The sequence below is a fragment of the Myotis nattereri genome (assembly GCF_964212035.1).
Source record: "Myotis nattereri genome assembly, chromosome: 1".
NCBI lineage: Eukaryota > Metazoa > Chordata > Mammalia > Chiroptera > Vespertilionidae > Myotis > Myotis nattereri.
In genome coordinates, this window is record NC_138075.1 from 3,470,065 (window position 1) to 3,496,998 (window position 26,934).

General features: G+C 56.8%; 1 protein-coding gene across 2 annotated transcripts; it reads left to right on the forward strand.

Moving 5' to 3' along the window:
- The first annotated feature begins 462 nt into the window (after window positions 1-462).
- On the forward strand, window positions 463-10,773 carry LOC308526436 (plasma serine protease inhibitor-like). Of its 2 annotated transcripts, none has more exons than XM_081101546.1 (5): window positions 463-535; window positions 5,807-6,495; window positions 8,333-8,603; window positions 8,990-9,137; window positions 9,769-10,773. In XM_081101546.1, the coding sequence occupies exons 2-5, from the start codon at window positions 5,823-5,825 to the stop codon at window positions 9,970-9,972; spliced, it is 1,296 nt and encodes a 431-aa protein (XP_080957672.1). In that variant the 5' UTR covers window positions 463-535; window positions 5,807-5,822; the 3' UTR covers window positions 9,973-10,773. The 2 variants fall into 2 exon arrangements, with proteins under 2 accessions (XP_080957672.1, XP_080957673.1); XM_081101547.1 differs by lacking the exon at window positions 463-535 and adding an exon at window positions 4,430-4,529.
- The last annotated feature ends 16,161 nt before the right edge of the window (window positions 10,774-26,934 follow it).

Genomic DNA, 26,934 nt, shown 5'->3' on the forward strand with positions numbered 1-26,934 from the left:
CTGCGGACCGAAGGGTCTGGGTTCGATTCTGGTCAAGGGCGTGTACGTGGGTTCCAGGCTCCTTTCCGGCCCCGGCCCTGGTCGGGCGTGTGCAGGAGGCAACCAATCGATGTCATCACTATTCCTCTCTGTCTTTCCCTCTCTCTTCCACTCTCTCTAAAAATCAGTGGAAAAATACCTCGGGTGAGGATTAAAAAAAACAAACATTAACCCGACTAAAGCATCAGCTTCCCCAAAGGGGCATGTTCTGGGTGTCGGGAGACACCACCGGTCCTTTGTTGGGCCTCCCCAGCCCCTCCAGGGGCTCGCCCGGCAGTGGGTAGGTGACCCCGTCAGAGCCAGGTGGCTTTGCCAGAAACCTGTTGGCTGGAGGCTGCAGGGACAGGGCGGGGCCGGGCTGGTGGGGCGGGGCCGGGGAGGGGCGGGGCCAGAGAGGGGCGGGGCCACAGCCCCACTAGGTCAGTGGCAAGTACTGGCTCCACTCCGGCCAGAGCCAGGCTGTCACCTCCCCTGCTGCACCCTCGCCCGGCACAGGGTAAGGAACGCGGGGGCCGTGGGCTCGGGGGCCGTGAGGAGGGTCAGGGGATGGGCCCGGCGGTTGCGGGGCTGGAGGGCTTTGGCACTTGGGAGGTGCCCGGATGAGCAGGGAGCCCGCAGTGTGGGGAAGGGCGCAGGCTCTGGGCAGCGGAGGTGACCTTGGGCGTGACACCAAGTGTGGCCGAGCCTCAGTTTCTCTTGGTGAGATGCAACGTACAGCTCCCTCTGGGCGGTGACTGTGAGGATCAATTACCATTGATTAAGGGGATGGCTCTCACCCAGGCCTGGTTTCACCCCCAGGGCACATCTGGCCACACCTGGGCCTTTAGGTGTCACACTGGAGGGGGGGTCTCCACTCCCTGACATCCAGTGAGCGGAGAGCAGGAGGCTGCGGACCACCCCACAGCGCCCAGAGCAGCCGCCTCCCGCCACACAGAGCGGCCCCTCCAAAGGCCAGTGGCCCAGGCCGAGAGCCGGACACGGGAGCGGGATGATGTCGGTGCACAGGAGGCCCTCTGGCCTTCAGAAGCAGGAAAGTGACCAGTGTAACCGTTTCCCTGGGATAAGGCTGCGGCGGGAGGTGCCCACGCAGCTGCAGCCGCTGGAGCTGCCGGCGCCTTCGGGCCACGTGTTAAATAAACAAAACCGAGACTCACAGTGGGAGGAACTTTTAGTTTTTCTGAGGAAACTAGAGGCAAGAAATGCAGCCATGAGAGGGAGACGCTCCCCGGGGCCAACACCATCCTCCACGGATGCAGCCTGGAGACCTGGGCGAGAGGCGAGGGTCCTGGGGGTCTGGGGTCCTGGGGGTCTGGGGGTCTGGGGGTCTGGAAGGTGATGGATGTGGGCTGGGCCCTGGTGGTGGTGATGGCTTCTCGGTGTGAACTCACCAAGTAGTACATTGAAGTGCAGGCCTTTGGTGTGGTCCTGCCTTAAGGAAGTGGTTTTTAAAAAGAGACAAGAAACTGAAGCTGGGCTGTCGTGGGGGAGGGTTCAAGGGCACCTGGCCATGAGCCCAGCGCGTGGGCACTCGCTCTGGATACACTGCTCCCGCCGCGCCCAGGTGTGGTCCGACACCTGCCTTACAGAGAACGGGGAGGGGGGGGAAGGGGGATCCGTTCATTCACTCACTCACTCACTTGTTCATTCCTCAAACAGTGGTTCTCAGCCTGGGCTGCACATTAGAATCACCTGGGGATCTTTTTAAAATCCTGATTTCTGGGCCTCACCCTCCGGAAATTCTGTTTGTTTGTTACTAATGTTGTGGCCCCACCCCAGAACAAAGAAACCGAATTTCCGGAGGAGGAGGCCCAGAAATCAGGATTTTAAAAAGAGTCCCAGGTGATTCTAATATGCAGCCCAGGTTGGGAACCGCTGTCTCAGAGGCTTCTCAGCCCTCCCCTGACTGGTGGGCCCTGTCCACGGAGAGCACCTGCGCTCCTGGGCGAGAGCAGCCGCAACGAGGGGGGCAGCCGAGTGCAGAGTAACTGCACCTGTGTGACTGGCGGGACGAAGACGCAATGGGAGGCGGTTATACAGGACGGCAGGGAGGCCTGAGGTCCAGGAGAGGCTGCTGGCGAGGAAGGCGGAGAGAGGGGCCCGGGGCTGGGATGGGCTCGCTGCGTCTGAGGGATTAAGAGAAGACGTGCGCCCGGGGGGCATGCGGAGGACACACCGGCTGAGGTCGGAGCGGGGCAGGCTGAGCAAGGCCACAGGTGCCTTGTGGGCCAGCCCACAATCAGAGTTAAATTTTACCCCATGAATGGCAGCACCTCGCAGGCTGGGGTGCAGGGTGACCTTGTTTGTGATTGGACAGTCGGACGCTGTGGCGAGCGGCCCCCAAGCAGGAGGGGGGGTGGCCAGGGGACAAACGGAAGGGGCTTTCTTTAAGAGGTGGCAGGAACTGAGCAGCCTTTCCGATGGTCAGGAGATGGGGAGGGGGTGGGGTCGTTCCCCAGGCCACTGCTCTCTGGAAGCGCGGCCCCTGGGTCGTCAGGGCCCGAGGGAAGTTGGGGTCCTGGCTTTCCCTCTCATGTGGGATCTGGGGCACCTTTCCTTCTGGACTTAGCACAAGGCAGACAGACCCGCCCCGCCACACACCTGCCTCAGGGGAGCCGCAAACTGAGCTGGTGGGACTCGGTTGCCTAACATTTGGAGTAAACGCCAGCAGATTCGGTGCCCCTGGATGTTGGAGTCTGTCCTCCAGCTGCCTCCGGTCACTCTGGCCAGGGAGCCCACGTGAGCCCGATTGCTCTGCTGTCTTCCCTCGGACACGTGGGGGCATTTCTGCAGACACGCGGCCTCGGGAGCCCAGGGGCGAGTCGCCAGGCAGGCTCTGCGGGCACTCTGGGTGCTGCTCTCCTGGGTGCCAAGCTCACAGGGCCTGGCGCAGGCTCGCCCCGGCTCAAAGTGGCACACAGCGGTCAAGGCTGTGTGTTTCCATCAGAGGCCCCGAAGTGTGACGGCAAAGCCTGGGCGTTGAAACTGGAAACGTGCCCGAGGCTTCCACATTCGGGGTGGGGAGGCGGGTCGCAGGGGGGCTCTCGGACCCTCTGTTTCCTCTTCGGTGCCGATGATAAGACACCAGCTCCGTGGAGGACTGTAACAGGAGCTAACGCGGGCGAACAGCTTGGAGAGACCGGGGTGCGCACCGGGAGCTATGGGGGTGGGGGTGACGGGGGAGGAACACATGCCATTCCTCAGGCCGTGCAGGGAGCCACGGCGGGCGCAGCGCCGACACCCGCCAGAGGCACCTGGGTTTAGTCCAGCGCCCTCACCCACTGGCTGGGACAAGCAAGGCCCTGCCGCTGGGCTTCAGCCTCCTGCCTGCGAAGTGAGGTCGGCGGTGCTTTGGTGAAGATTAGATGGCGTGACCTTCACAGAGGGTCCTAGTAGGCTCAGTGAGCAGTGGCTTTAATGCAGGAGGGGCCCACATGGAGCAGGGGTTCTGGGCCCCAAACCCGCATCCCGGGAGCCTGAGGAGGGGGGCCTCTCCCAGGAGAGCCGGCTCCTGGGGAGACCCCGTGGGCGCGTGGAGAAGTGGCTTGGGCCCATCGGATCTCTGGTGTTTCGGGGGGTGGGACTGTAGGGAGAAGGGCTACTGGCTGCCACAGGGACAGACCTGCCGTTGTTTGGGGTTGAACTGAGGCCCGGAGAGGGGAAGGGAGGCCTGGGCCAAGGTCAGGGGAGCAGGAGGGGAGGAGGGGAGGCCCGAAGCGGTCACTCCTGCTCCCCCGCCCGCTGCCTCTGGGTTCTGTCCAAGCAGGAACTCCCTCAAGTGGGTGGCAGGGGCGGTGTCCAGCGCCTGCTTCTCAGCAGCGTCCGGCCCACGTGGTTGTCCCCCTTGGCAGGAGGCGCCCACGGGGCCGTGAAACAGACCAGCTTCGGTGGCTCGGAGATGACACAGTGCCTGTCTTTCCAAGGCCACCCGAGGAGCTCTCAGGGACAGGCGGGGGGCAGAGGGGGCGGGGGAGGGGTGTTATCTGCAGATTAGGGACTGGCTCTGCCCAGATGCCTGGGACATGGAACCGGAACCTAGGGCTGTGACGCAGAAACAGAGGAGAGGCAGGGGGGGGGGGGTGGGGGGAGGGGGAAGGGGGGGGGTCAAAGGTGAGGCCGGTTAGAGTGCGGCCTTTAACAGTCAGAACCGGTCCGAGCCCAAGCTTCGCCGCTGCTAGCAAGACTCAGCCTCTCTGAGCCTCGATGACCCATCGTGGAGGGGCGAGCGGAGGAACTAGCCTCCTCGGGTGGGCGAGCCTAAAGGAGCCGATCCACGTGAGGACAGGGCAGCGCCCAGCAGTGCGTGCGGCCAGGGCCGAGGCCCGCATGTGGTTCTGGGGAGCCCAAGGTTCTGCGGACAGAACACTCAGATGGGCCTCCTTTGTGAGCTCAGGTGCGGTCTGCGGGCCAGTGGCTGTGACCTGTGTGGAATCCCTCCGTTTGGCTCAGAGACAGGACTGCAGCCCGGCGCTGCCTGACTGCTGAGCTCGTTGGTATCTGTGCCCCCTCCGCCCCCACCCTGCTCCCCTCCGCCCCCTCCACTCCCCTCGCACACCCCAACCTCCCCTGCAGGGCCGCTCTGCAGCAATGCCCAGTGCCCTGTCCAGGGCCCTGAGGAGTGTGGTTTTGCGTGGGTCACGTGGCTCTGGCAGCGCTGGTGCTGGGCTGGGGGCCTGATGAGGAGGGTCCGTGGCGGGGTCGGGTGCCCAGGTGAAGGGAGTTCACACAAGCACAAGCTTCCAGTGGGGCAGACCCCCAGCCGGGTGGTATCCTTTGCTTGGCTGCGTCCAGGCTCACGAGAGAAAGAGAGAGAGAGAGAGAGAGAGAGAGAGAGAGAGAGCGCTAGAGAGCACGCACCCCACAGAACAGCCGAGGAAATGGGGTCTCACAGGTCGCCCTGGCCAGGTGCTGCCCCACCCACAGCTCACACTCCTTGAGCTCCAGGTCTATGCCTGCATTTGACTCACTTTTAAAAAATATATATATATTTTTATTGATTTCAGAGAGGAAGGGAGAGGGATAGAGAGAGAGAAACATCAGCGATGAGAGAGAATCATGGATCGGCTGCCTCCTTGAAAACCCCACAGTGGGGATCAGGCCCACAACCTGGGCATGTGCCCTTGACTAGGATTCGAACCATGACCTCCTGGTTCACAGATTGACGCTCAACCACTGAGCCACGCCAGCCGGGCCCATCCTTTCTCTTGGAGGCCGCTCTTGGGCAATGCCGGGGTAGCATCCGCCTCTAGAAGGGTTCAGGAATCTGGAGAAGGGGCTGTGAGTAAATTAAATAAATGATATGAAATATAAGTTTGGAAGGCATTTTTCGGGGGAGCCAGGGAAAGCTTAGCTTTAGTAACTAAGTTCTCTGAATCCCCGGACCCCTTAGCTTTTTATCAACACAATTTGCCCGAGAGCAAAGCGGATACACATACCCAAGGTAAGGTTTGGTGGGCAGTAAGATTGTCAGGTTGGGGAACTGCCCTCGGCTGTCAGGCAGCAGGCGATCATAGATGCCGATCTTCAGGTCTGGGGAAATGCTTTCAGCTATTCCAGCAGCAGGTAACAGGACTCAGCCCTGCTGAAGCCCCAGGCCCACCAACCTTTTGATGAACTTCTTGCATTTATTATGCCCTGCTGGAATGAGCCCCCAGCATTGGGGCGGTGAGTTCTCTGGGAGTCAGCCTGCACACGCCCACCGGGCCTCTCCCCTGAGAAGCCCCGCTGGCCGCACGGCCTCCTGAGCGCTTCCTCTCGCTCTCCCTTCCAGAACCAGAGGCGCCGCCATGCAGCTCCGCCTGCTCCTCTGCCTGGTGCTCTTCAGCCCGCAGGGCTCCGGTCTCCACCACCAGCACTCCTGGCGGACCAGGAAGAGGGCCAGGGAGCTGCCACCCACGGCCACGGCCACGGCCACGGTCACGGCCACGGCCACCCCCACCACGGCCACCCCCACCACGGCCACCCCCGCTCACAGGAACTTCACCTTTGACCTCTTCAGGGCCTTGGTGGCCGCCAACCCCAACCAGAACATCTTCTTCTCTCCCCTGAGCGTCTCCATGCCGCTGGCCATGATCTCCCTGGGGGCGCGGGCCAGCACGAAGGCGCAGATCCTGGAGGGGCTGGGCCTCAGCACCCAGGGGGGCCCCGAGGAGGACGAACTCCACCAGGGCTTCCACCGGCTGCTGCAGGAGGTGCGCCGGCCCCGGGAGGACCTGCAGCTGAGCCTGGGCAACGCGCTGTTCATCAGGCCGGCGGTGCACATCCAGGACGCCTTCCTGAGCGCCATGAGGACGCTGTACCTGGCAGACGCTGTCCCCACCAACTTCCAGGACCCTGAAGCGGCCCAAAAGCAGATCAACGATTACGTGGCAAAGGAAACGAAAGGCAAGATCGTGGACCTGGTGAAGGACTTGGACAGCTCCGAGGTCATGGTCATGGTGAACTACATCTTCTTTAAAGGTAAGGCCCTCGGGCTCCAACCTGAGCTTCCTCTTTCTGTTCAGCTGCTTTTCTTAAAAGAAGGCTCCAGCCCTGGCTGGTTTGGCTCCGTGGATGGAGTGTCGGCCTGCGGACCAAAAGGTCCTGGGCTCGATTCCGGTCAAGGGCACGGACCTCGGTTGCAGGCTCCTCCCCGGCCCAGGCCCTGGTCGGGGCTCATGCAGGAGGCAACCAATTGATGTGTTTCTCTCACATCGATGTTTCTCTCTGTCCTTCCCTCTCGCTTCCACGCTCCCTAAAAGTCAAGGGGAAAATATCCTTGGGTGAAGGTTAACAGGAAAACAAGCAAACAAAGAGAACGCTCCATCCCGCCCACACAGAGGGCGGCGTAGGTCGGTCCTTCCGGTGCCTGTGGGTGGAACGCAGCGGCCGGCAACCGTGGGCAGGCGGTGCCTCTGACTGTAGGGGTGCTCATGACCCGGCGCAGTTTTCTCTGCTGGGGAAGAGCTCTCCCTGCCTGGGGGCCCCTGGGGACCCCTGAAGTCACAGCTGCTGAAGCGTGAGTGGGTCGTGGCCACGGTGCCAGAGAAACGGACCCCTGGCTACGCGGGGCAGGACCGCGGGCCTGGGGAGGGCTTAGAGGGCCTTTCCCCCGATCCTCACGGCCCTATAGGGGCTCCTTCCTTTGCCAAGAAATCCCGGGACAAGAGCCTGCTCCTCTGGAGTCTCCCCCTCCCCAAAAGCGAAGCCCCAGCCTCAACCCTGACAGTTCTCAGGGGTCCCTCCGCATCTCAGCTCCCACTCCCGTGCCCCCCCGCCTCCCCCCCGCTGCTTCTAAACCAGCCATTTCTAGCGGCTGGGCCAAGAGAATGTTTAGCACATGCAGCCCCTGATACCCAGTCAGGGCACAGACCTCTTCTCCCTTCGAGTGTCAAATAAAAAATAACAACAGCCAACACAGCAGCAGCCACCCGCTGCGAGCGCATCAAATGGCACTTTTGTTTCCTGTGTCGGATCGGCAACATTGCGTTTTCCTTGGTGAGCCTCGCAGGGTGTGAGTCTGTCTCTGTGTGTGCCCGTGAGGTGAAAAGGGTTGAAGATCGGTGCCCTGGGTGGGGCTGGCTGAGGGCGGGAGGGAGAGATGAAGAGGGGAGAGGGAAGGGAAGGGGAGGGCAGGGCGCGGAGGGGAGAAGGGAAGGGAGAAAAGGAGTTAAATGTAAACCACCTCCCCCTTCCTGTGGCCACGGAGAGTGGGTATCGAGCTTGGAGTCTAAGCTTGGCCCCCGCCCGGGGCCATTCCTTTCCAACAGGATGCAGAGGACACCTGTGAACTGAACGAAGGGGTGTTGGGGTGGGGGCCACATTGGATAACTAGGAAGAAGGTGCCCATGACTATTGTCCATCTCACTCTGATCACCACCCCCTCCAGGAAGCAGGCTGAGCAGGAGCTAATGGAGGACTTCCCAGTAGGAAACCTTACAAACCTTCGCCCCAAACTTCGATGCACAGCTCATGTCGGGGAACGAGAGAAATGGAATGTGTAGCTAGAGCGTGGCCTCACCAGCCGGCCTCCCTTCTCCCCTCTCTCCTTGGACATTGGACCTTCAGCTGCATCGGAAAATCAAGCAAACATTAGGGGTTTGAGGGCCCTGAGGACGCGAACACTGACTTCCTTGTGTTGCAGATGTCGCAGAAGGCCCATGGAAAGCTCAAGCCCCCAGATAATAAAGGGGCGCAGGGGCTCAGCAGCCACTGCTACCGACCAGGTGGCTCTAAAGGGTGATCTCTGGTGAATGGGCTCCTTGTCCGCGCTTTTACCGGCAGCTGAGAATTCCCGTTTCTGTCCGTTTGCCTCTAGCCAAGTGGGAGACTCGCTTCGACCCCCAGAGCACCGGCAAGCAGGACTTCCACGTGACCCCGGAGACAGTGGTGCAGGTGCCCATGATGAAGCGCGAGGACGAGTATGACTACCTCCTGGACCGGAGACTCTACTGCAGGGTGGTGGGGCTCCGCTACCAGGGCAACGCCACGGCCCTCTTCATTCTCCCCAGCGAGGGCAGGATGCAGAAGGCGGAGGCCGGCCTGGACCAGGAGACCCTGACCAAGTGGCTCAAAAAGTTCACAAAGAGGTATCTTCAGGCGGCACTGGGCCAGCCTCGCCCTGCTCCCCACCAGGGAGACCGTGTCCCTGGGGCCACCACGGGGTGGTGGTGGGGGGGGGGGGGAGCGCGAAGGACTCACCCAGCCCAGGAGCTGCCTCTGAGCCCAGAGGCATCAGGGCAGTCCCGGCCCCGGGGCCTAGCCGGGAGGCAGGGTTGGGGCTGGGCGCCTGCTTTCCTGGCGGTGCTGTCGGAATGGGCAGTGAGCTCCGGGCTGTCCAGTCCGAGTCCAGAGTGGCACGGACTCTCCCTAGGCCAGGGGCTGAGGGTCACGTGGAGCTGCGGGGAGACGGTGGGGATGGGAGCTGAGACCCGGTGCTCTGGAAGAGTCTAGAAAGGTCCTCTTCTCTTTCCAGGAAGCTCCAGCTTTACCTTCCCAAGTTCTCCATCGAGGGCTCCTACCAGCTGGAGAAGATCCTCCCCACGCTGGGCATCCGGGACCTCTTCACCTCCCACGCTGACCTAGGAGGGTTCACCAACCACTCCAACATCCAGGTGTCTGAGGTGAGCAGGGGGTCCTAGCATCTGCATCCAGAGACATTCTATTCTTTCTGTTCTATTCTATTCTATTCTATTCTATTCTATTCTATTCTATTCTATTCTATTCTACTGGTATTCTATTCCTATTCTGTTCTATTCTATTCTATTCTATTCTATTCTATTCTATCTCATCCCATCCATCCCATCCTATTCCATTCCACTCCACATTCCGTATTCTTTCTCTCTCCTCTTTTTCTTCAAGAAGCCAAGTTTCAGTGTCTCATACCCTCTGTGCAATGAGAAGCCACACCCAGCACTGCCTCTGGGGAAGGATTAAACCATCAAAACTCAAAACCAGGTGGCAACTCCTCCCCTCATTAGCTGTGTGGCCTCCAACGATGACCTGACCACTCTGAGCCCCCTCTCCCTCTGTGAAGTCGGAGCGTCCACCCTTGCTGCGAGACGCCGCGAGAATTCGCTGAAACACAGGAGTGCACCTGGGCCTGGCGCACAGCGGCTGCGCCATCGCGTTGCTTCCCACCTGCTCCGAGGCTTGGTTGTGCAGAGCCTTGGACAGGGACGCCACGGGCGGCGGCTCTGCCCTCGGGCCGGCCTCTCCCAGCCCCGGTGAGCTGGTGTGTGTGTCTCCCTGCAGATGGTGCACAAAGCCGTGGTGGAGGTGGACGAGTCGGGGACCCAAGCGGCCGCAGCCACGGGCATGGTGTTGGGGTTCCGGTCGGCCCGAATGGGCTCTCAGCTGGTGGTGTTCAACAGGCCGTTCCTGATGGCGATCGTGAACCCGGAGGGCGTCCTCTTCCTGGGCAAGGTGGCCCGCCCCGCGGGGGGGCACTTCTCCTGAGCCGCGGCCTCCCCGGCCGAGATGCGGGCGCTCTGCGGCCATCCGTCTGCGGAGACCTAGTGAGACGCGCAGGCTTAGTGACGAGTGAGACTTTAGCGAGTAACAGTAGCAGCACCGGCCACCAGGATGGCTTCCTCCCACACCAGGCGAGGCCAGGCACCTGGGAGAGGCCGGAGGACACATGGTCACGCCCTCACCGCTCACCAGTGGCAATTCGCACTGAGGCCCCGAGAGCTGGATCGTCTTGTCCAAGCCCAGGACCCGACCCCTGATTCCCAGCCCAGCGCCACCGGCTCCCTAGGAAGGTGGTTCCAGTAGACATCCCGCCAGGAAGCATGTGTCCAAGCCCCCCCTCCCTTCCCCGTCAGCAACACCAGCCGTCAATCCTGATGGTTGAGCGGGGGCACTGGAGTGGAGTCTGTCGTGGGGAGCTGTCCCGGCTCACCACCGGCTGTGTGACGTTGGCTCATGCCCTCCCCCTCTGGACTCTGGTTTCTCCACGGATGCACTGAGGGCTCAGGCCAAGGATAGAAGTTTCCTGAAATCAGGTAAAAAGACTGGAGTGTCACCTGCCAGTCACAGCTGATATCACCACTCATCCTCTGAGAGAAGCGAGGGAACCGCAGGGTGGAAATGGCCCACCCGGGGTCATACCATCCTTTGGGGGAAGTTACAGTCCCATGGGAGTGGCTGGCGGCGGAAGCATGGAGGCCAGGTGCCAACAGTGGCTGTCGTTTGGAGACACTGCTGACTGGGTGTGGACTGTAGTGCCAGGCGGAGCAATAAAGCTTTTTGCAGACACTGGTGTCTTGTCCTGCGGAACCAGCTCGTCCGGCGAGGTGCTAGCTCTTCACCCAACATCCCTTACGAAGGGTGAAGGGCGTATTATCCCCATTTTACAGACAGGGATGGCGAGGCTTGCCGAGAGCGGGGGCTTACCCAGCACACAGCTCCTAGGCGGTGGCGGCGGGGTCTGCCCCTGAGTCCTGGCCCCGGCCTCACCTTCAGCGCTGCGCTCCGTGTAGAGCAGACGTGAGCGGGAAGCAGAAGCCCGAGTCAGGCGCACCTGGGCCATGAGCTCCCCCATGACCCAGGCAGCCGCACTCTCCTTTACGAAACCCACCCATTTCCCTGTCCATCGCCTTAAAGGGCCCGTGGATGAATAAACAAACGCTCATTTGCTCAGTCTCACACCATCCCCTGCACTTGCTGCCCCCAGCTCTGCCCCCACCCCCAGAGTCTGTGCACCCTGGCCTGAAGGCATGCCCTGGGCTGACCCGGGTCTGGACTGCATCACAGAAGGGTGCCCCTTAGAACTAACGAGGTTGGAACCCCATGCTTTGACCATTCCCCACAGTCCTAAGCACCTACTCTTGCCAGCCAGAGGGGACCCTTTGCATCTGTGACCGACCTCATTAATCCCTGACCAACCCAGCCGGCTTGTACCCATTTCACAGAGGGGAACCTAATGCTTGCCCATAGCCCGCAGCTGATGACAGTGCGAGGCCCTGGCTCTGGGACCCAGATGGCACATGTTGGCTGGTGGCAGGGCAGATGGCTGCACCCCAGCCAGACAGCTTGCCTGTATCTGTGATTCGAGTTTGGGACTGGGCCTCCTCACGGGGCCAGAGCCGCCCCCGTGCGCGTCTCCCTTGCGAAATGCCTCATCTGCTTCGGCAAACATTTCTCCGTTGTTGACCCAGCCAGTCCAAGGCCAGGAGGCTCTGGCCTGTGGCATGCGGAAGGCCACGGCCCAGCGTGTCTAACATTTCCTGGGCAAATGGTGGCAAAGCAGCCACTGTGTGCGCGATCAGGGCGGGTGGGCTCAGGGTGCCAAGGCGGGAGCCCAGGCTGCATGGCACGCCCTCCAGCGCCCCCTGGGGTCCTGGCGGGCTGTGTAACTCCATTGGCATGTGATTCTGGGGTGAACAAAAGCATATAGCAGCCCAGAGAGAGAGACAGAGAGACAGAGACGGAAAGAACTTCTGGGGTTCGGGAAGACGTTGGCGGGAGAGGTGGCACGAGCTGCCCTGAAGAATCAGTGGGACCTCGACGGACAGCAGTTTGGGAGCAGGAAGGGGCTTTGAGGCCCAGGGAACGGTGGCTGGAGGAGAGCATGACGCTGAGTGGCTGCGGTGTGAACCGGAACCCACACCTCCCTCTGGACCCGTGTGGGGGAAGGAGGGGCCCTGCCTGCAGCCCAGCGACAGGGACCTGAGCTCACCTGGTGGCGTGTCTGTGCCTGACGTCAGAGTAGTATGGCCATCATGCCACACCCCGCGCACCCCCGGACCCCTAATAGGCCCTCCCGGTCCCTTCTGCACATCAGTAGACGTCTCCTCTCAATCCTCTAAGGGGCGCTCCCTCCCCGACTCCTAAGGGGTAGGTGCCCCTTTGCTTCAATGCCCTGCTGGCCGTGCCCCTGATGGACCTCATGGTCCCACCTGGGGCAAAGGTGCTGGGTCTGCAGGTGACGGTCCCCCTCGGGGCCTGCTGTCTTAGCCACTGGTAGTGGTTTCCGAGGGCTGTCATGACAAAGTGGCCCAGACCGGGTGGCTTAGCAGCAGCCATGGGTCAATGGCAGCGCCTCAGTTCATCTTTCTGGGAAAACGCCATACTGTTCTCCACAGCGGCTGCCCCAGCCTGCATCCCCACCAGCAGTGCACGAGGGTTCCCTTTTCTCTGCGTCCTCGCCGGCACTTGTCGTTTGTTGATTTGTTGTTGGTGGCCATTCTGACAGGTGTGAGGTGGTACCTCATTGTCATTTTAATATGCATTTCTGGGATGATCCGTGACTTTGAGCTTTTGTTCATACATCTCTTGGCCATCTGTATGTCTGCTTTGGAGAAGTGTCTAGGCCCTTTGCCCGTTTTTTAATTGGGTTGTTTGTCTTCCTTTTATTAAGTTGTATGAGTTCCTTATATATTTTGGATATTAACCCTTTATCAGATGTATCGTTGCCAAATATGTTCTCCCATGCAGTGGGCTCCCTTTTTGTTTTGTTGATGGTTTTCTTTGCCGTGCAGAAGCTTTTTATTTTGATGTAGTCCCATTTGTTTATTTTCTCCTTTATTTCCTTTGTCCTAGGAGATGTATCCATAAATATATTGCTACAAGAGATATCTGAGATTTTGCTTTCTATGGTTTCTTGTAGAATTTTTATGGTTTCATGACTTACATTTAAGTCTTTTATCCATTTTTAGTTTATTTTTGTGTATAAACTCATTTTTTGCATATATCTGTCCAATTTTCCCAACGCCATTTATTGAAGAGACTGTCTTTACTCCATTGTATATTTTTACCTCCTTTGTCAGATATTAATTGAGCATAATGGCTTGGGTTGATTTCTGGGGTCCCTATCTATTCCATTGACCTAGATGCCTGTTCTTGTGCCAGTTCCAGGCTATTTTGATTATAGTGGCTTTGTAGTATAACTTGATATCTGGTATTGTGATTCTTCCAACTTTGTTCTTCTGTCTCAAGATTGCTAGGGCTACTCAAGGTCTTTTTTGGTTCCATATATATTTTTGGAGTAGTCTAGATCTGTGAAATATGCTGTTGGTATCTTAATGGGGATTGCATTGAATCTGTAGATTGCTTTGGGTAGTATGGACATTTTAATGATATTGATTCTACAAATCCATGAACATGGTATATTGTTCCACTTGTTTATATCTTCCTCTATCTCTTTTTTCAACGTCCTGTAGTTTTCCAAGTCTTTTACCTCCTTGGTTTAGTTTATTCCCGAAGTACCTTAATTTTTTTGTTGCAATGGTAAATGGGATTGTTTGTTTCATTTCTCTTTCTGAGGGTTCATTACTGGTGTATAAAAATGCCATTGATTTATGGGTGTTAATTTCATATCCTGCTACATTGTCAAATTCATTTATTAAATCTAGTAGTTTTTTGGTGGAGTCTTTAGGGTTTTTTATGTACAATATCATGTCATCTGCGAATAATGAGAGTTCTATTTCCCCCTTTCCAATTTGGATGCCTTTTATTTCTTCTTCTTGTCTGATCACTGTGACAAGGACTTCCAGTACTATCTTGAATAAGAGTGGTGAAAGTGGGCATCCCTGTCTTGTTCCTGTTCTTAGAGGAAAAGTTTTTAGTTTTTGCCCATTGAGTATGCTGTTGGCTGTAGGTTTGTCATATATGACCTTTATCATGTTGAGATATGCTCCCTCTATTCCCACTTTGCTGAGAGTTTTTATCAAAAATGGGTGTTGGATTTTGTTGAATGCTTTTTCTGTGTCTAATGATATGATCATGTGATTTTTGTCTTTTAATTTGTTTATGTGATGTATCACATTTATTGATTTGCAAATATTGTACCATCCTTGCATCCCTTGAATAAATCCCACTTGGTCATGGTGTATGATCTTTCCGATGTACTGCTGGATCCGATTTGCTAATATTTTGTTGAGGATTTTAACATCTATGGTCATCAGGGATATTGGCCTGTAATTCTCTTTCTTTGTAGTGTCTTTATATGGTTTTGAAATTAGGATAATGCTGGCCTCATAAAAAGAGCTTAAAGTATTCCTTCCTCTTGGATTTTTTTGGAATAGTCTGAGGAGTATAGGTGTTAGTTCTTCTTTGAATGTTTGGTAAAACTCCCTTGTGAAGCCGTCCAGACTCCAGCTTTTGTTTCCTAGGAGTGTTTTTTATTGCTGCTTCAACGTCATCAGTTGTTATTGGCCTATTCAGGTTTTCTGATTCTTCCTGATTCCGTTCTGAGAGATTGTATTTTTCTAGGAATTTGTCCATTTTATCCACATTGTCCAGTTTGTTGGCACATAGTTGTTCATAGTATTTACTATATCTCTTCTCACTGTTATTCTGAACTCTATGTCAGATAAATTTCTCATCTCCATTTCATTTTTCTCTTCTTCTGGACAGTTCTCTTATTCTTTCATTTGGGGGTTGTTGTTTTTTATCTCCCCATTTTGGTGGCCTGTTTGTGTCTGTGTTTATGTATTAGGTAGATCTGCTAAAACTCCCAATCTCTAGTGCAGGACAATATCTAACGCTGTTTCTGATTGGCCCTGAATATGCTGTTTGGGGCAATCAGTAGTCCACAGCTTATGGCTCCCTCTTCTGGGGCTGGGTGCCCTTGGAAGGGACCAAGATGTGCACCAGGATCTAACTCCAGCCCCAGAAGGAGCTCAGGCAAGGACATGTAGCCTCCCGACCTTCAGCTGCTGTCTGTGGGAGCTGGGCCAGCCCCTTTGTATCTCCGCACTTCCTACCAGTCTCCATGCAGTCTCCACTTTCTGTCTTGGTTATAAGGGTTCTCTCCAGCTAGTTTTCAGTTGATTTTTCAAGGTGTTTTTCTGTATCTTAGTTGTATTTCCAGTTTGGTCCTAAGAGAGTGTCAGTATAGCTTCCACTTACTCCGCTGCCATTTTTAATCAGTGGCTAGATTTTTTAAAAACGTTTTCAAATCAGCTGACATTCTATTGGGTACTCCCCTGTAGGTGATTTTCTGTCTCTCTCTTGCTTCCTTTAAGGTTCTTATTTTGTCCTCAATGTTTGTCATTTTGATTATGATGTGTCTTGGAGTTGGTCTCTTTAGGCTCATCATAATTGGAATTCTCTGTGCTTCCTGAACTTGTGTTACTTTTTCCTTCACCAGGTCGGGGAAATTTTCTGTCATTATTTCTTTAAGCAGGTTCTCTATTCCCTGCTCACTTTCTTCTTCCTCTAGTACTCCTATAATGTGGATGTTGTTATATTTCATGGTGTCCCAAAGTTCCCTAAACTATCCTCCTGATATTTAATTCTTTTTTTTCTTTTTGCTGCTCTAATTGGGTGTTTTTTTTTTCTACCTTGTCTTCCAAGTCACTGATTCTGTCTTTTGCCTCATCTAATCTATTTTTTATTTCTTCCAGTGTATTCTTGATGTCAGATATGTTATTCTTTATTTACAACTGATTCTTATTTATGATCTCTATTTCTTGTTTCATATTATTGTAGTTCCCATGGAGTTTCTTGAAATTGTCACTAAGTTCCTTGAGCGTCCTTAAAACCATTACTTTGATAAATTGCTTCCCTCCATTTTGTTTAGCTCTCTTTCTGGAGTTTTCTCCTTTTCTTTCATTTGGGGTTTGTTTCTTTGTCACCCCATTTTTGCTGTTCCTTTGGATTGGTTTCTATGTATTAGACCAGTGGTCGGCAAACTGTGGCTCGTGAGCCACATGCGGCTCTTTGGCCCCTTGTGTGTGGCCACAAAGTTTCAATCGCACAGTACGTGTGTGCCCACACGTGGTATTTTGTAGAAGAGCCACACTCAAGGGGCTGCAGTTTGCTGACCACTGTATTAGACAAACTGCTATGCCTCCCAGTCTTTGTGGAATGGCTGTATGTAGTAAGTTTCTTTTGGACGCCAGTGGTGCAGTCTCTTAGATCTTCTGAGCTGGGTGCTCTAGGAATGTCCCTGTGTGAGTTATTTGAGCTCTCCTATTGTAATTGAGCCTTAAATGTTATTGTCCCATTGCGGGTGAAATCTCCTCTCAGGCTGGCTGACTATGAGGCTCACCCCTGACCATGTCATTCAGGCTGTTGTGCAAGTGCTGACAGAACGAAAACAAACAAACAAAACATACACAAGATTCCAACAACAAGAAGAAAAGCAACCACAAATGAAGAGAGAATTAGGAAGGAGAAAAGAGAACAATAATAGAAGAAAAGGAAGAAAATGAGGAGAAAAAACGGGGGAGAAAAAGAAATATGAAAGGGCAGAGATGAAAGAAAGAAAATAAGAATAAAGATTAGGGGAAGGAAATCTGTATAAAAGGAAAGAGAAAGAAAACAATTATGAAAAGGAAAACAGAGGAGGAAACGGACAAAAAATGAGAACAGGAAAAACAGAGAAGGCGGGAGAAAGAAGAAAAAAGAGAGTAAGAAATGGGAAATAAAAGTTAGATAAGTGAAAGGAAAAAAAAGAGATGAAATCATAACAAATCCATAAAGAATGAAGATAAAGAAAAGAGTGAGGTGGTGTTTGTCTAGCAGATGCAGTGCCTCCCAGGACCCTTTGGACCCTGCCCCCTGATGACTGCGGCTGGCTGTTCTCTTCGCCAGTTCTGGGCTTCCCGGGCGGTACCTGGGTGCGAACCTCTGTCAGAGATGGTCCTCCTTGGGCTCCGTCCCCTGTGTGAAGGTTCAAGACCACAGTCTGTCTTTCTCCACAGGCCTTGGCTGTGCCTGGGAGGGGCCACGCTGCCCTCTAAGGCCAGTTTGTCAGCACCATGGGGCCCAGGGATGGGTCAGCCACCTTCCCAGGTTGCCATGGCGCTGCATCCACCTGCCTTTGCCTGCCAGCCAACTGCCCACCTGTGCTCTTTCTGAAAGGGCTTTCGATAGAATCTGGAGTCCAGACTCTGAGTCTCCCGGGAGGGGCAGTGGGTGTGTTTCCCCATCCCAGCACTACTCCTCTGAGAATGACCCAGAATATTTCCCTGCCCTCGGCCGGATGGAGATCCTCGGATGCAGTCCAGTAGGATTGGCTGGAAACCTGGAGTTCTGTCAGCTCTCCAGTGAGGGGGGAGCACCAGTCAGGTTCCCAGGAGGGTGGGGTGGACAGCCCAACCCCAAGTCAGCCCCGGCAGCCCCCCGAGACTGTTGGGACCTGCAGGCTTGGCCCCTGCTGCTGCCTCCCCTGCAGAGGCCGGGGTGCCGGGGGCGGCAGGCAGGGCTGCTGAGGGTGGGCGGCTGCACCTCTGGGGCGGGTCTTTCCCTTTTCCTGAGCTGTGGCTTCTGGGAGGGGCCAGTGCCTCTCAGGAAAGCGGCCGCTTTGGTTTGGGAAGGTACCAGTCAGTGCGAGTCTCCTGGCCACTGTCTCTCCAACACTTCCCACCTGCCCGTCCTCGGCACCTGCAGTCTGCACTGCCTTCCCTCCTCCTGGGTCAGTAACTGCAAATGAAAATTCTGTCCTCTGGGTTTAAAAACCCCAGAAACAGGCTTTTATCTCTGATGGCTCTGGTCTCCAGCGGCCAGAAGACCTGTGGGCCTTTCCTGCTGGATGCGCCTGCTCTCGGCTCCGGGGCTCTGAGCTGTGGAGCCCAGCCTGGGTTCCGGCCACGATCTTCTCAGGAAAAACCCTCCCGTGGCTGAGAGACCCCCCTGCTCTCTGCTGCTGCCCACCCGTAGCCACCGCGCCCTTCCTCCCCGTCTCCAGGTGGCTGTCCTTCCTGACACGCCTCCTCCTCAGCCGGACCTCAGCTGGTAATTCCAGATGAATGTTCCCCAAGTTAGCTTTTCTTTCTCCCTTCCTTCCTTCCTCCCTCCCTCCCTCCCTCCCTCCCTCCCTCCCTTCCTTCCTTCCTCCCTTCCTTCCTTCCTTCTTTCTTCTTTCTTTTCTTTCTAAAAAAATCTTTATCATTGAAAGTATTACATAGGTCCTCCTTGTCCCCCATTAACCTCCTGCAGCCCATTCTCGCCCCGGCCCCACCCCCGGGCTCTCACTGCCCCATTGTCTGTGTGTCTGTGTCCACGGGTTATGCATCTATGCGTACACGTTCATTGCCAATTTAGTTTTATTTCCAGTCGGACCCTGGGGGGAGGTGCCAGCGGGGTCTGCCTGTTTGGCTGCCATCTTCTCCCTCACCCTGGTATTGTTTCACGTAGTCGTTACAGCCACCCTGTCGGGGAAATGTCCCCGGGGTTTTATAGAGGAGGAACTAAGGGTGAGGGACTTCCAGGGACTTGCTTGAGGTCACTGCTGTGAGGGTGCACTCAGCATCCAGTGTTCCCAGACTGCTCTGTGTCCGAGGCTGTCATGGACGGAGGGCTGTGGTGATGAGGGACCAAGGGGAAGGCTCTTCCTAGGAGCCCAAGAAAGGCCTCTCCTTAGCTCAGAGAGAGAGCTGAGGAGACCTCCCGGTCAGCATGAGGGGCAGCCAGCGCGTAGGGTGAAGCTGTAGTGGGGAGAAGCCCCCGAAGACAGATGGTGCCGAGACCAGAGGCCAGGACACCTGTGCTCTCCGTAGGCTCGGGGCCCTCAATGAACACCCCGCCTCCAGGAACGGGGAGAGGCGCCACAGAATGCAAACCGAGCTAGAAGGAAATAGAGTGTTGCGTTGAAAAATATATATATTTTATTGATGTCAGAGAGAAGGGAGAGGGAGAGAGAGAGAGAAACATCAGTGATGAGAGGGAATCATGGATTGGTTGCCTCCTGCATGCCCCACACTGGGGATCGAGCCTGCAACCCGGGCATATGCCCTGACCGGGAATTGAACTGTGACCTCCTGGTTCAAAGGTCGGCGCTCAACTACTGAGCCACCCAGCCGGGCGAGTGTTGCATTTTTAAAAAGTATGTCTGAGTTTCTGTATGGAGATTCACATCTTGCACATACAGACACAAAACAATGACAGAAACTTCCACAAATGTTAGCAGGGACTTTCCCTGGGTGGGAAGACTCTGGGATATTTTCCAATGTCCTTCTCTATATTTTCCTGGGTTTGTACATGCTTCTCAATGAGCATTTCATCAACATGAACCAACTAAGGAGGGCTGTTCTTTTTCTCCCCATCACCACTTATCTCCCTACCCCTCTTCTACCTCCACTCCCCCCACCCCATTACCACTCTGTTATCAGTGTCAGTGAGTTGTTTTCTCTTTTTTCTTTTTTCTCAGTCCCTCCATCCCGCACCCCCAATCACCCAGTCCTCCTCCAACAGCTGTCTGCCTGCTCTCTGCGTCTGTCTCTATTTTGTGAGTTCATTTTGTCCATCAGATTCCAGATGAGCGAGGTCATCTAGCACTTGTCTTTCTCTGACTGGCCCTGGGCAATCTGTTTGGAGCTATCGGTGACCCACGGTTTTTGGCTGCCTCTGCTGGGCCTGGGTGGGTGTGGAAGGGACCAAGCTGCCCCTGGTACTTTTACCAGCACCAGGCCCTTGGGGGCAGGTCAGCAAAATTCCCCATCCCCAGAGATCAGCTCTGCCTGCGGGCTGTCTGTTCGGCCCAGTCACTGAAAGACCTGCTGGCTGTACTCCTCAGCAGGGCGTGAGTGCTGCAGGGTGGGGCGAGAGGGATTCCAGAGGGTGTGGCTACTCCTCCCCTCCCCCCTCGGCTGATGTGGCGCAAAGGGGAGTGCACCGCCCAAGAAAGATGACTTCTGAGAAATGGGGAGATGACACAGCAAAGGGATCCCCGTGGCTGACCCTTCAGCTCTCTCCCCAGAGCCACCAACCCCAGAATCTCCGCATGCGGTTCTAGTTCGCTCCGCCCTCCCTCCAATGGAGCCCAGGGTGAGTGGCTGAGAATGAAATTTTGTGTTGGGCCTTTACGAGGATGCCTGTGTCCCTAGCCATCTCTCCTGGCCGTCAGAAACCCCATTGCTTTACACAGGCAGATGCTAAGTGGGCACCTTTTCCCGGCTCCCACACTTCTCAGGGGAAACCCCTCATAGCTGAGATATCCCTCCAGAACCTCAGCAGCGGCCTCTGGGAGCAGGGCCCGCCCTCTCGCCCCTCCGCATGCCCTACTGGTCTCCATGTGGCTTCTTCGTAAGTCCTCGGTTATAAGGCTTCTCTTCACGAGTCTCCATTTGGCTATTCAGGATGATTCTTCTATAATTTAATTGTGATTCCAGTTTGGTCCTGGGAGGACCACCCGATCCATGCCATCTTGGACCTCCACAGGGTACTTTGACAGAGATGACCTTCCGGCCGTGGGCCTGCACTCATCGGCTGGGTGGCAGTTGGTGGGTAGTTCATGCTCCTGCCACGTTTCTGCTTGTGTTTGTGGGAAGCAGGGTCTCCAGCATCTCCTGCTTTCTCACACGGCACCTGGGATCCCCGGGCTCGTATCGGAGCCGCACAGACTGTTCCTGGGCCCAGGGTTGGTGCTGCCTCCTCACTCCTGAAAACTCCTAACGAGAGTGAGTGACAGGGTGCTGCCTGCCGGGACCACGAACTGTTCTTTTTTTTTAAGATTTTTTTTTTATTGCTTTTTAGAGAAAGAAGAGGGGAGAGAAAGGTCAATGTGAAAGTGAAACATCAGCCCTGACTGGTTTGGCTCAGTGGATAGAGCGTCGGCCTGCGGACTGAGGGGTCCCAGGTTCGATTCCAGTCAAGGGCATGTACCTTGGTTGCAGGCACATCCTCAGTGGGAGGTGTGCAGGAGGCAGCTGATCGATGTTTCTCTCTCATCGATGTTTCTAACTCTCTATCCCTCTCCCTTCCTCTCTGTGAAAAATCAATAAAATATATTAAAAAAAAAGAAGAAAAAAAAGTGAAACATCAATCGGCTGCCTCCTGCAGGCCCCCAACTGGGGACAGAGCTCAAAACCCAGGCCCGCGTCCTGATGGGCAACGCTTGCGGCACAGGATGACGCCCACCTCTCTGAGCCACAGAGCCCAGGGCTGTGTTTCTGTTTGTTTGTTTTCTGAAGAACAAGAATCGGGGTATTTTTCAATGTCCCTCCTTATGCGTTTCTGAGTTTTACGTGTTCCTCAATGAGTATTTCACAACAAGGACAACACGAGCTGAGGCAAGGTCCTGGTTTGTGCTTAAGAGACAAAAACTCAGATGTTCCTGAGACTGGATGATTCGGGTCGTTCTAGCAAATCCGTCACCAGAAACGCTCCGTGCTCCCTTTCCAGTCAGACATCTGGACACCGGGTGTCCCGCCAGCATTTCCCAAACCGGGGCGGAGCCCCCTGCAGGATAAGTGAGCACCAGCGCCCGCGGCTGCACCACGCACGGCACTCAGCTCTCCGAGGCAGGTAATCCACGGCGCCGAGCTACGGGGCGCCACGGAACCCACTTCCCCGGGGGGTTCCAGGCTCTGCCTGGAGCCGTGGACTGTGTGCAGGAGGGGCCAGGAGGAGTGTGGCAGCGCCGGGCGGGCCTGGCTGCTGAGGACAGGCCTCTGTCTGGGCCTGAGCTGGACACCTGCAAAGGGGTGGACGCGCCACGAGGGGTCTGGAGTCACTTCTGCCCCTGGCACTGGGCTTCTGCTTGGAGTCAGCTGTGCCCCCCACAGAGCTGTGCATCCCCCCCCCCATGAGGACTCCCCGAGGGGCCCGGGGTGCTCCCCTCGCCTGGTGCAGGGGCAGCTCTCAAGGTGGTGCAGACAGAACGATTGCAATGCACCCTGGGCAGAGGCCATAGGGACTCCATGGGGGCTGTCCCTGGGCGCCAGCCATTCCCCCACCTCCCACTCCACCTCCAGCCAAGCAGACAGGCAGGCTGCTTAGAGACAGGGCCGGCCGCCAACTTGCCCAAACAGTAAGCCTTTTTTCTCCTGAAGCAATGTTTTTGGGGAAAAGTTCAACTATTTTTCAAAGAAATGGTTACATAAGCAGAGAGTACACAGGGGGCAATTGAACTGCCTCTGTTCCTGGCTTGTCCAAAGGTGATGCCACTGTGTGTGGGATGGTCATCAGCTCAGCTCTGTCTCCCCCCTCTCCCCCTTCCTCCTCCTCCTCCTCCTCCTCCTCCTCCTCCTCCTCCTCCTCCTCCTCTCCCTCCTCCTCCTCTTCCTCCTCTTGCCCTCTCTGCCACCAGCCCAGCTGCCCTGTCCCCTTGGGGCTTGGGGCTGAGTGGGCAGAGGAAGGTGATTGGTCCTGTTTGCTGCAGCAACTGGCTCTGAAATCTGTGTCTCTCTGTTTCCCCTTATTATCATTCTCTCTAATATGTTTTTATTGATTTCAGAGAGGAAGGGAGAGGGAGAGAGCGATGGAAACATCAGTGAGGAGAGAGGATCATGGGTCGGCTGCCTCCTGCAGGCCCCACATTGGGGATCGAGCCTGCAACCTGGGCCTGGGCCCTGGCCGGGAACCGAGCCGTGACCTCCTGGTGCCTGGGCCAATGCTCACCCACTGAGCCACACCAGCCGGGCCAGTGTCTGCGTGAGCCCTGAGTGCTCCCAGGCACCGCAGTCAGCACCTGCCAGCGAGTCAGCGAGAGGCGGGAGCAGCGCTGTGGTCGCTGACTCCCCCGGTGCCCCTTCCTGGGCCCTACTTGGGGGTGGACAGGAGGGGACACACGCCAAGCAAGTGCGTGCACCCGATCCCCTCCAGCTGGTGTCCGCTCGCCTAGCACGTGGGGAGGATGCACCTTGCGCCCATCACAAGCTCCCCACCCGGCTCTTGCCTCCACTCTGCCCTGTCCTTGCTGTACGGCCTGGGCAAGCCCCTTCACCTCTCTGTGCCGTTTCTCCCCGGGGGAAAATGGCCACAATTTCAGCGCTAACCTACAAATATGAGAAGGAGCACAGAGCATAATTATGTCTGGCGGGTGCCTAGGAGGTTGCCACCCTGGGAGGCCACAAAGCTAGCTGGGGGGGGGCGGGGGGGGCAGCAGAAAGCAGGCCATGTGGGGGCCCTGGGAGGCGGTCCGGGCCCCCCTGGCCCGCTGAGACTTAGAGCAGCTTCGCTTTTCAGAGTTGAGGGCAGAAGGGATGTCAGTCCTCCTGGTGCTGGGGCTCCTGGCGGCTGGGCTCTGCCCCACTGCCCACGGCCTCCCAGGGGACACGCCGGACCAGAAGGTGACCCCGGGCAACGAGACGCCGGTGGACAACCTCCGACTGGCCTCCAGCAACGCCGACTTTGCCTTCAGCCTCTACAGGCAGTTGGCTCAGAAGAACCCCAATAAGAATGTGCTCTTCTCCCCGACGAGTGTCTCCACCGCGTTAGCCTTCCTGTCCCTGGGGCCCGCAGCCGCACCCTGATGGAAATCCACAAGGGCCTCAAGGTCAACCTCACGGGGACCTCGGGGACGGGAATCCACCAGGGCTTCCAGCGTCTCCTGCGCGCCCTGGGCCGGCCCCGTGGCCAGCTGGGGCTGAGCGTGGGCAACGCCATGTTCGTCAGCGGGCAGCTGAAGGTGCTGGACGAGTTCAGGGCCGAGGCCGAGGCGCCGTACGCCTCCGAGGCGCTCTCCACTGACTTCCGGGACGCCCCGCGGCCCAGCGGCTCATCAACCACTACGTGAGGGAGAAGACCCAGGGGAAACTGCTGGACCTGGTCGGCGGCCTGGACGCAGAGACGGCCATGGTCCTGGTCAACTACATCTTCCTCAAAGGGCAAGATGAAGGCGGTGGAGGCCGCGCTGAGGCCTGAGACCCTGCGCAGGTGGAGAGACTGACTGCGGACCAGGTGACTACCCCAGGCCGGGGGCGGCGGCCATCCTCGCTCACCCCCACGCTTCCCCCGTTCCCCCCCCCCCACGTGGGCACAGCCTCCCTGAGGTCCCGGGTGGGCGTGCGGTGCTGGGACAGCTCCTGGCCCGTGTCCTCCGTGTGGCTTCGGCCTGAATGTTTTCTTCTATGAGATGAAAATATCAGACTTGTCAGGGGCTCCGGCTGCCTCTGACTCTTACATCATTCAAGTCGCGGGTCCTCATCACAGCCCCAGCCTTGTGCCCGTCCCTTCCTTGCCAGCCTCCTGAGGGTGAGGGGCCGAGGCATGGGGACTGGCTGAGGCCTGAGCTGAGTCGGGCTGAGAAGCAGCTTTGCTCTGTGGCCCGTGCGCTGCCTCCTGCCTCTTCCACCCAGCTGGCCCTTCGCCTCCTTCAGGAGGGATCAGGCTCGCTGTCACCTCGGTGCAGGAAGCCGCCTGCCTGGGGCAGCCTCCCAGGGCCTGCGAACCTCCGTGGGCATGAAGGGTTCCCCCTGCACCACTGGTTTGCAAGGGAAGGGCAGGGCCCCAGACCCAGCCGGCATGCGCTGACATGAACGATAAAGAGTGAATTAAGAGAGCGGCCGGCCGGTGTGACTCCGATGGTGGAGGGCTGTCCCATGCTCCAAGGCTCCTGGCTCGATGCTCAGCAGGGGGCGTGCAGGAGGCAGCGGATCCATGTTTCTCTCTTGGGATGTTTCTTCCGCTCTTTCTAAAATAAATGGAATGCATGTTTTTAAAAAGGAGGAAAAAAAAAGTAAGCACCAGGGTCAAGACAGTGAGGAAGGAGCCCATCTGGTGGGGCTCCGTGGATGAGCATCGGCCTATGAACCAGGGGTCACAGTTTGATTCCCGGTCAGGGCACACGCCTGGGTTGCAGGCTTGACCCCCAGTGTGGGGTGTGCAGGAGGCAGCTGATCAATGATTCTCTCTCATCATTGATGTTTCTATCTCTCACTCCCTCTCCCTTCCTCTGTGAAACCAATCTATAATAGTAAAAGCATAATATGCTAATTAGACTGGACAGCCAAATGACCTTCTGGACGTCATTCCGGACAAAGCCACAGTGGTGGGGGCTGAGGCAGAGGTGGTTAGGGGCAATCAGGCAGGCGAGTGGTTAGGGGCAATCAGGCAGGCAGATGTGGGAATGGGCCTAAACTAGCAGGATTCCCCCTAGGAGTCCCAGATTATGAGAGGGTGCAGGCTGAGCTGAGGGACTCCCCCCTCCCCCCCCCCCCGCATGAATTTCGTGTACCGGGCCTCTAGCATCTATACTAATAAAAGGGTAATATGCAAATTAACTGTCAGTCCACGACAAAATGGTGGCGCCCATAGCCACAAAGATGGCGGTGCCAGCTGAAGCCATGGAGCCGGCGGAACAGGCAGGACACTTGGCTTCCTTCAGGTGGGACGCTTGGCTTTTTTTGTCACCCCAGCAATGAAGGAAGCCAAGCCTCCCACCGAGGGCCGGCCTGTGGGCGGCAGCCACGGAGCCGGCTGGAGTGGGCAGGAGACAGCTCCAGGCCGGAGTGAAAGCGGAAGGTGGCGGCCAGAGCAAAGGCCTGGGTCCCGGGTGCTGGAGGGAAGCCAGTGCCGGCACCCAGGGAAGGAAGGCCTATTCTTGCATGAATCTTTATGCACCGGGCCTCTAGTGTATATATATATAAAGAAAGTGAGGAATGCCTGGCCGGTTTGGCTCAGTAGATAGAGCGTCAGCCTGTGGACCAAAGGGTCCCGGGTTTGATTCCAGTCAAGGGCATATACCTTGGTGGCAGGCTCCTCCCTGGCCCAAGCCCTGGTTGAGGCTCGTGCAGGAGGCAACCAATTGGTGTGTTTCTCTCACATCCATGTTTCTCTCTGTCTTTCCTTCTCTCTTCCATTCTCCCTAAAATTCAATGGAAAAATATCCTCAGGCGAGGATTAACAACAACAACAAAGAAAGTGAGGCAGGAAAGGCTCCTCTGCAGCTGCAGGGCTTGTGGGAGGGACGCCAGCAGGACAGCTGTGAGGAGGGAGGCCACGACCAAGCAGCACTCAGGTCTGTTCTCTCCTCCCCTCCTAGGCCGATGGTGCTCCACCTGCCGAGTCCTCCCTCTCCAGCCTCCGTCACCTGGAAGGCGTCCTCCCCTCCCTCTCCAGCCTCCGTCACCTGGAAGGCGTCCTCCCCTCCCTCTCCAGCCTCCGTCACCTGGAAGGCGTCCTCCCCGGCTGGCGTGAGGAGGGTCTTCAGCAAGAAGGCCGACCTTGCGGGGATCACAGGCGCCGAGACCCTGGCGGCCTCTCAGGTGAGTCGACAGCGTGGACATCGGCCTCCGCGTGGAGCTGGGAACAGCCAGGCCGGGCAGAGGCCAGGGAGTCTCCCATCCCCACACAGAGCCGCCCTCCTCATGCCCAGTCGCCCCCAGGAGCTGGGTGCTGAGGCACGGGCGGGCCCCTCCCTGCAGTCTCATGGGACAGAGCCGGGCATAGGGGAGATCCTGGGGTGCAATCAGCAGAGGACACCCCCATGCTCCTCCCCTTACTGGCTGCAGAGCCCATGGCTCGAGGCCTGTCCCCTCAGCTTTTCCACCGGTAAATGGGGGGAGAGGTCTTGCCCAGTGCCCCTGCCCCACGGCTCGGGGGCGATTGTGATGAAGGGGCACGAAGAGATGGGAGATCCCGGGGACCCTGCACTGCGTGCCTAGAAGCAGAGTAGTCAGAGAATGGGGAGCTGCTGGGAAGCCCTCCACCCTCATCTGCACCTCACCTCCCAAAGGGTGTGGCAATGGAAGGTCAAGTGCAGGGGTGGGGGTGGGGCAGCTGCAGGGCCCAGGGATGTGAATTCAC

What these genes read in the sequence shown, in the direction of transcription:
- LOC308526436 (XM_081101546.1), top strand. Translation starts at nt 5,823, where the DNA reads ATGCAGCTCCGCCTGCTCCTCTGCCTGGTGCTCTTCAGCCCGCAGGGC. An exon ending in GAACTACATCTTCTTTAAAG is followed by an intron (nt 6,496 to 8,332) that starts GTAAGGCCCTCG and finishes GTTTGCCTCTAG; the next exon opens with CCAAGTGGGAGACTCGCTTC. An exon ending in CTCAAAAAGTTCACAAAGAG is followed by an intron (nt 8,604 to 8,989) that starts GTATCTTCAGGC and finishes TTCTCTTTCCAG; the next exon opens with GAAGCTCCAGCTTTACCTTC.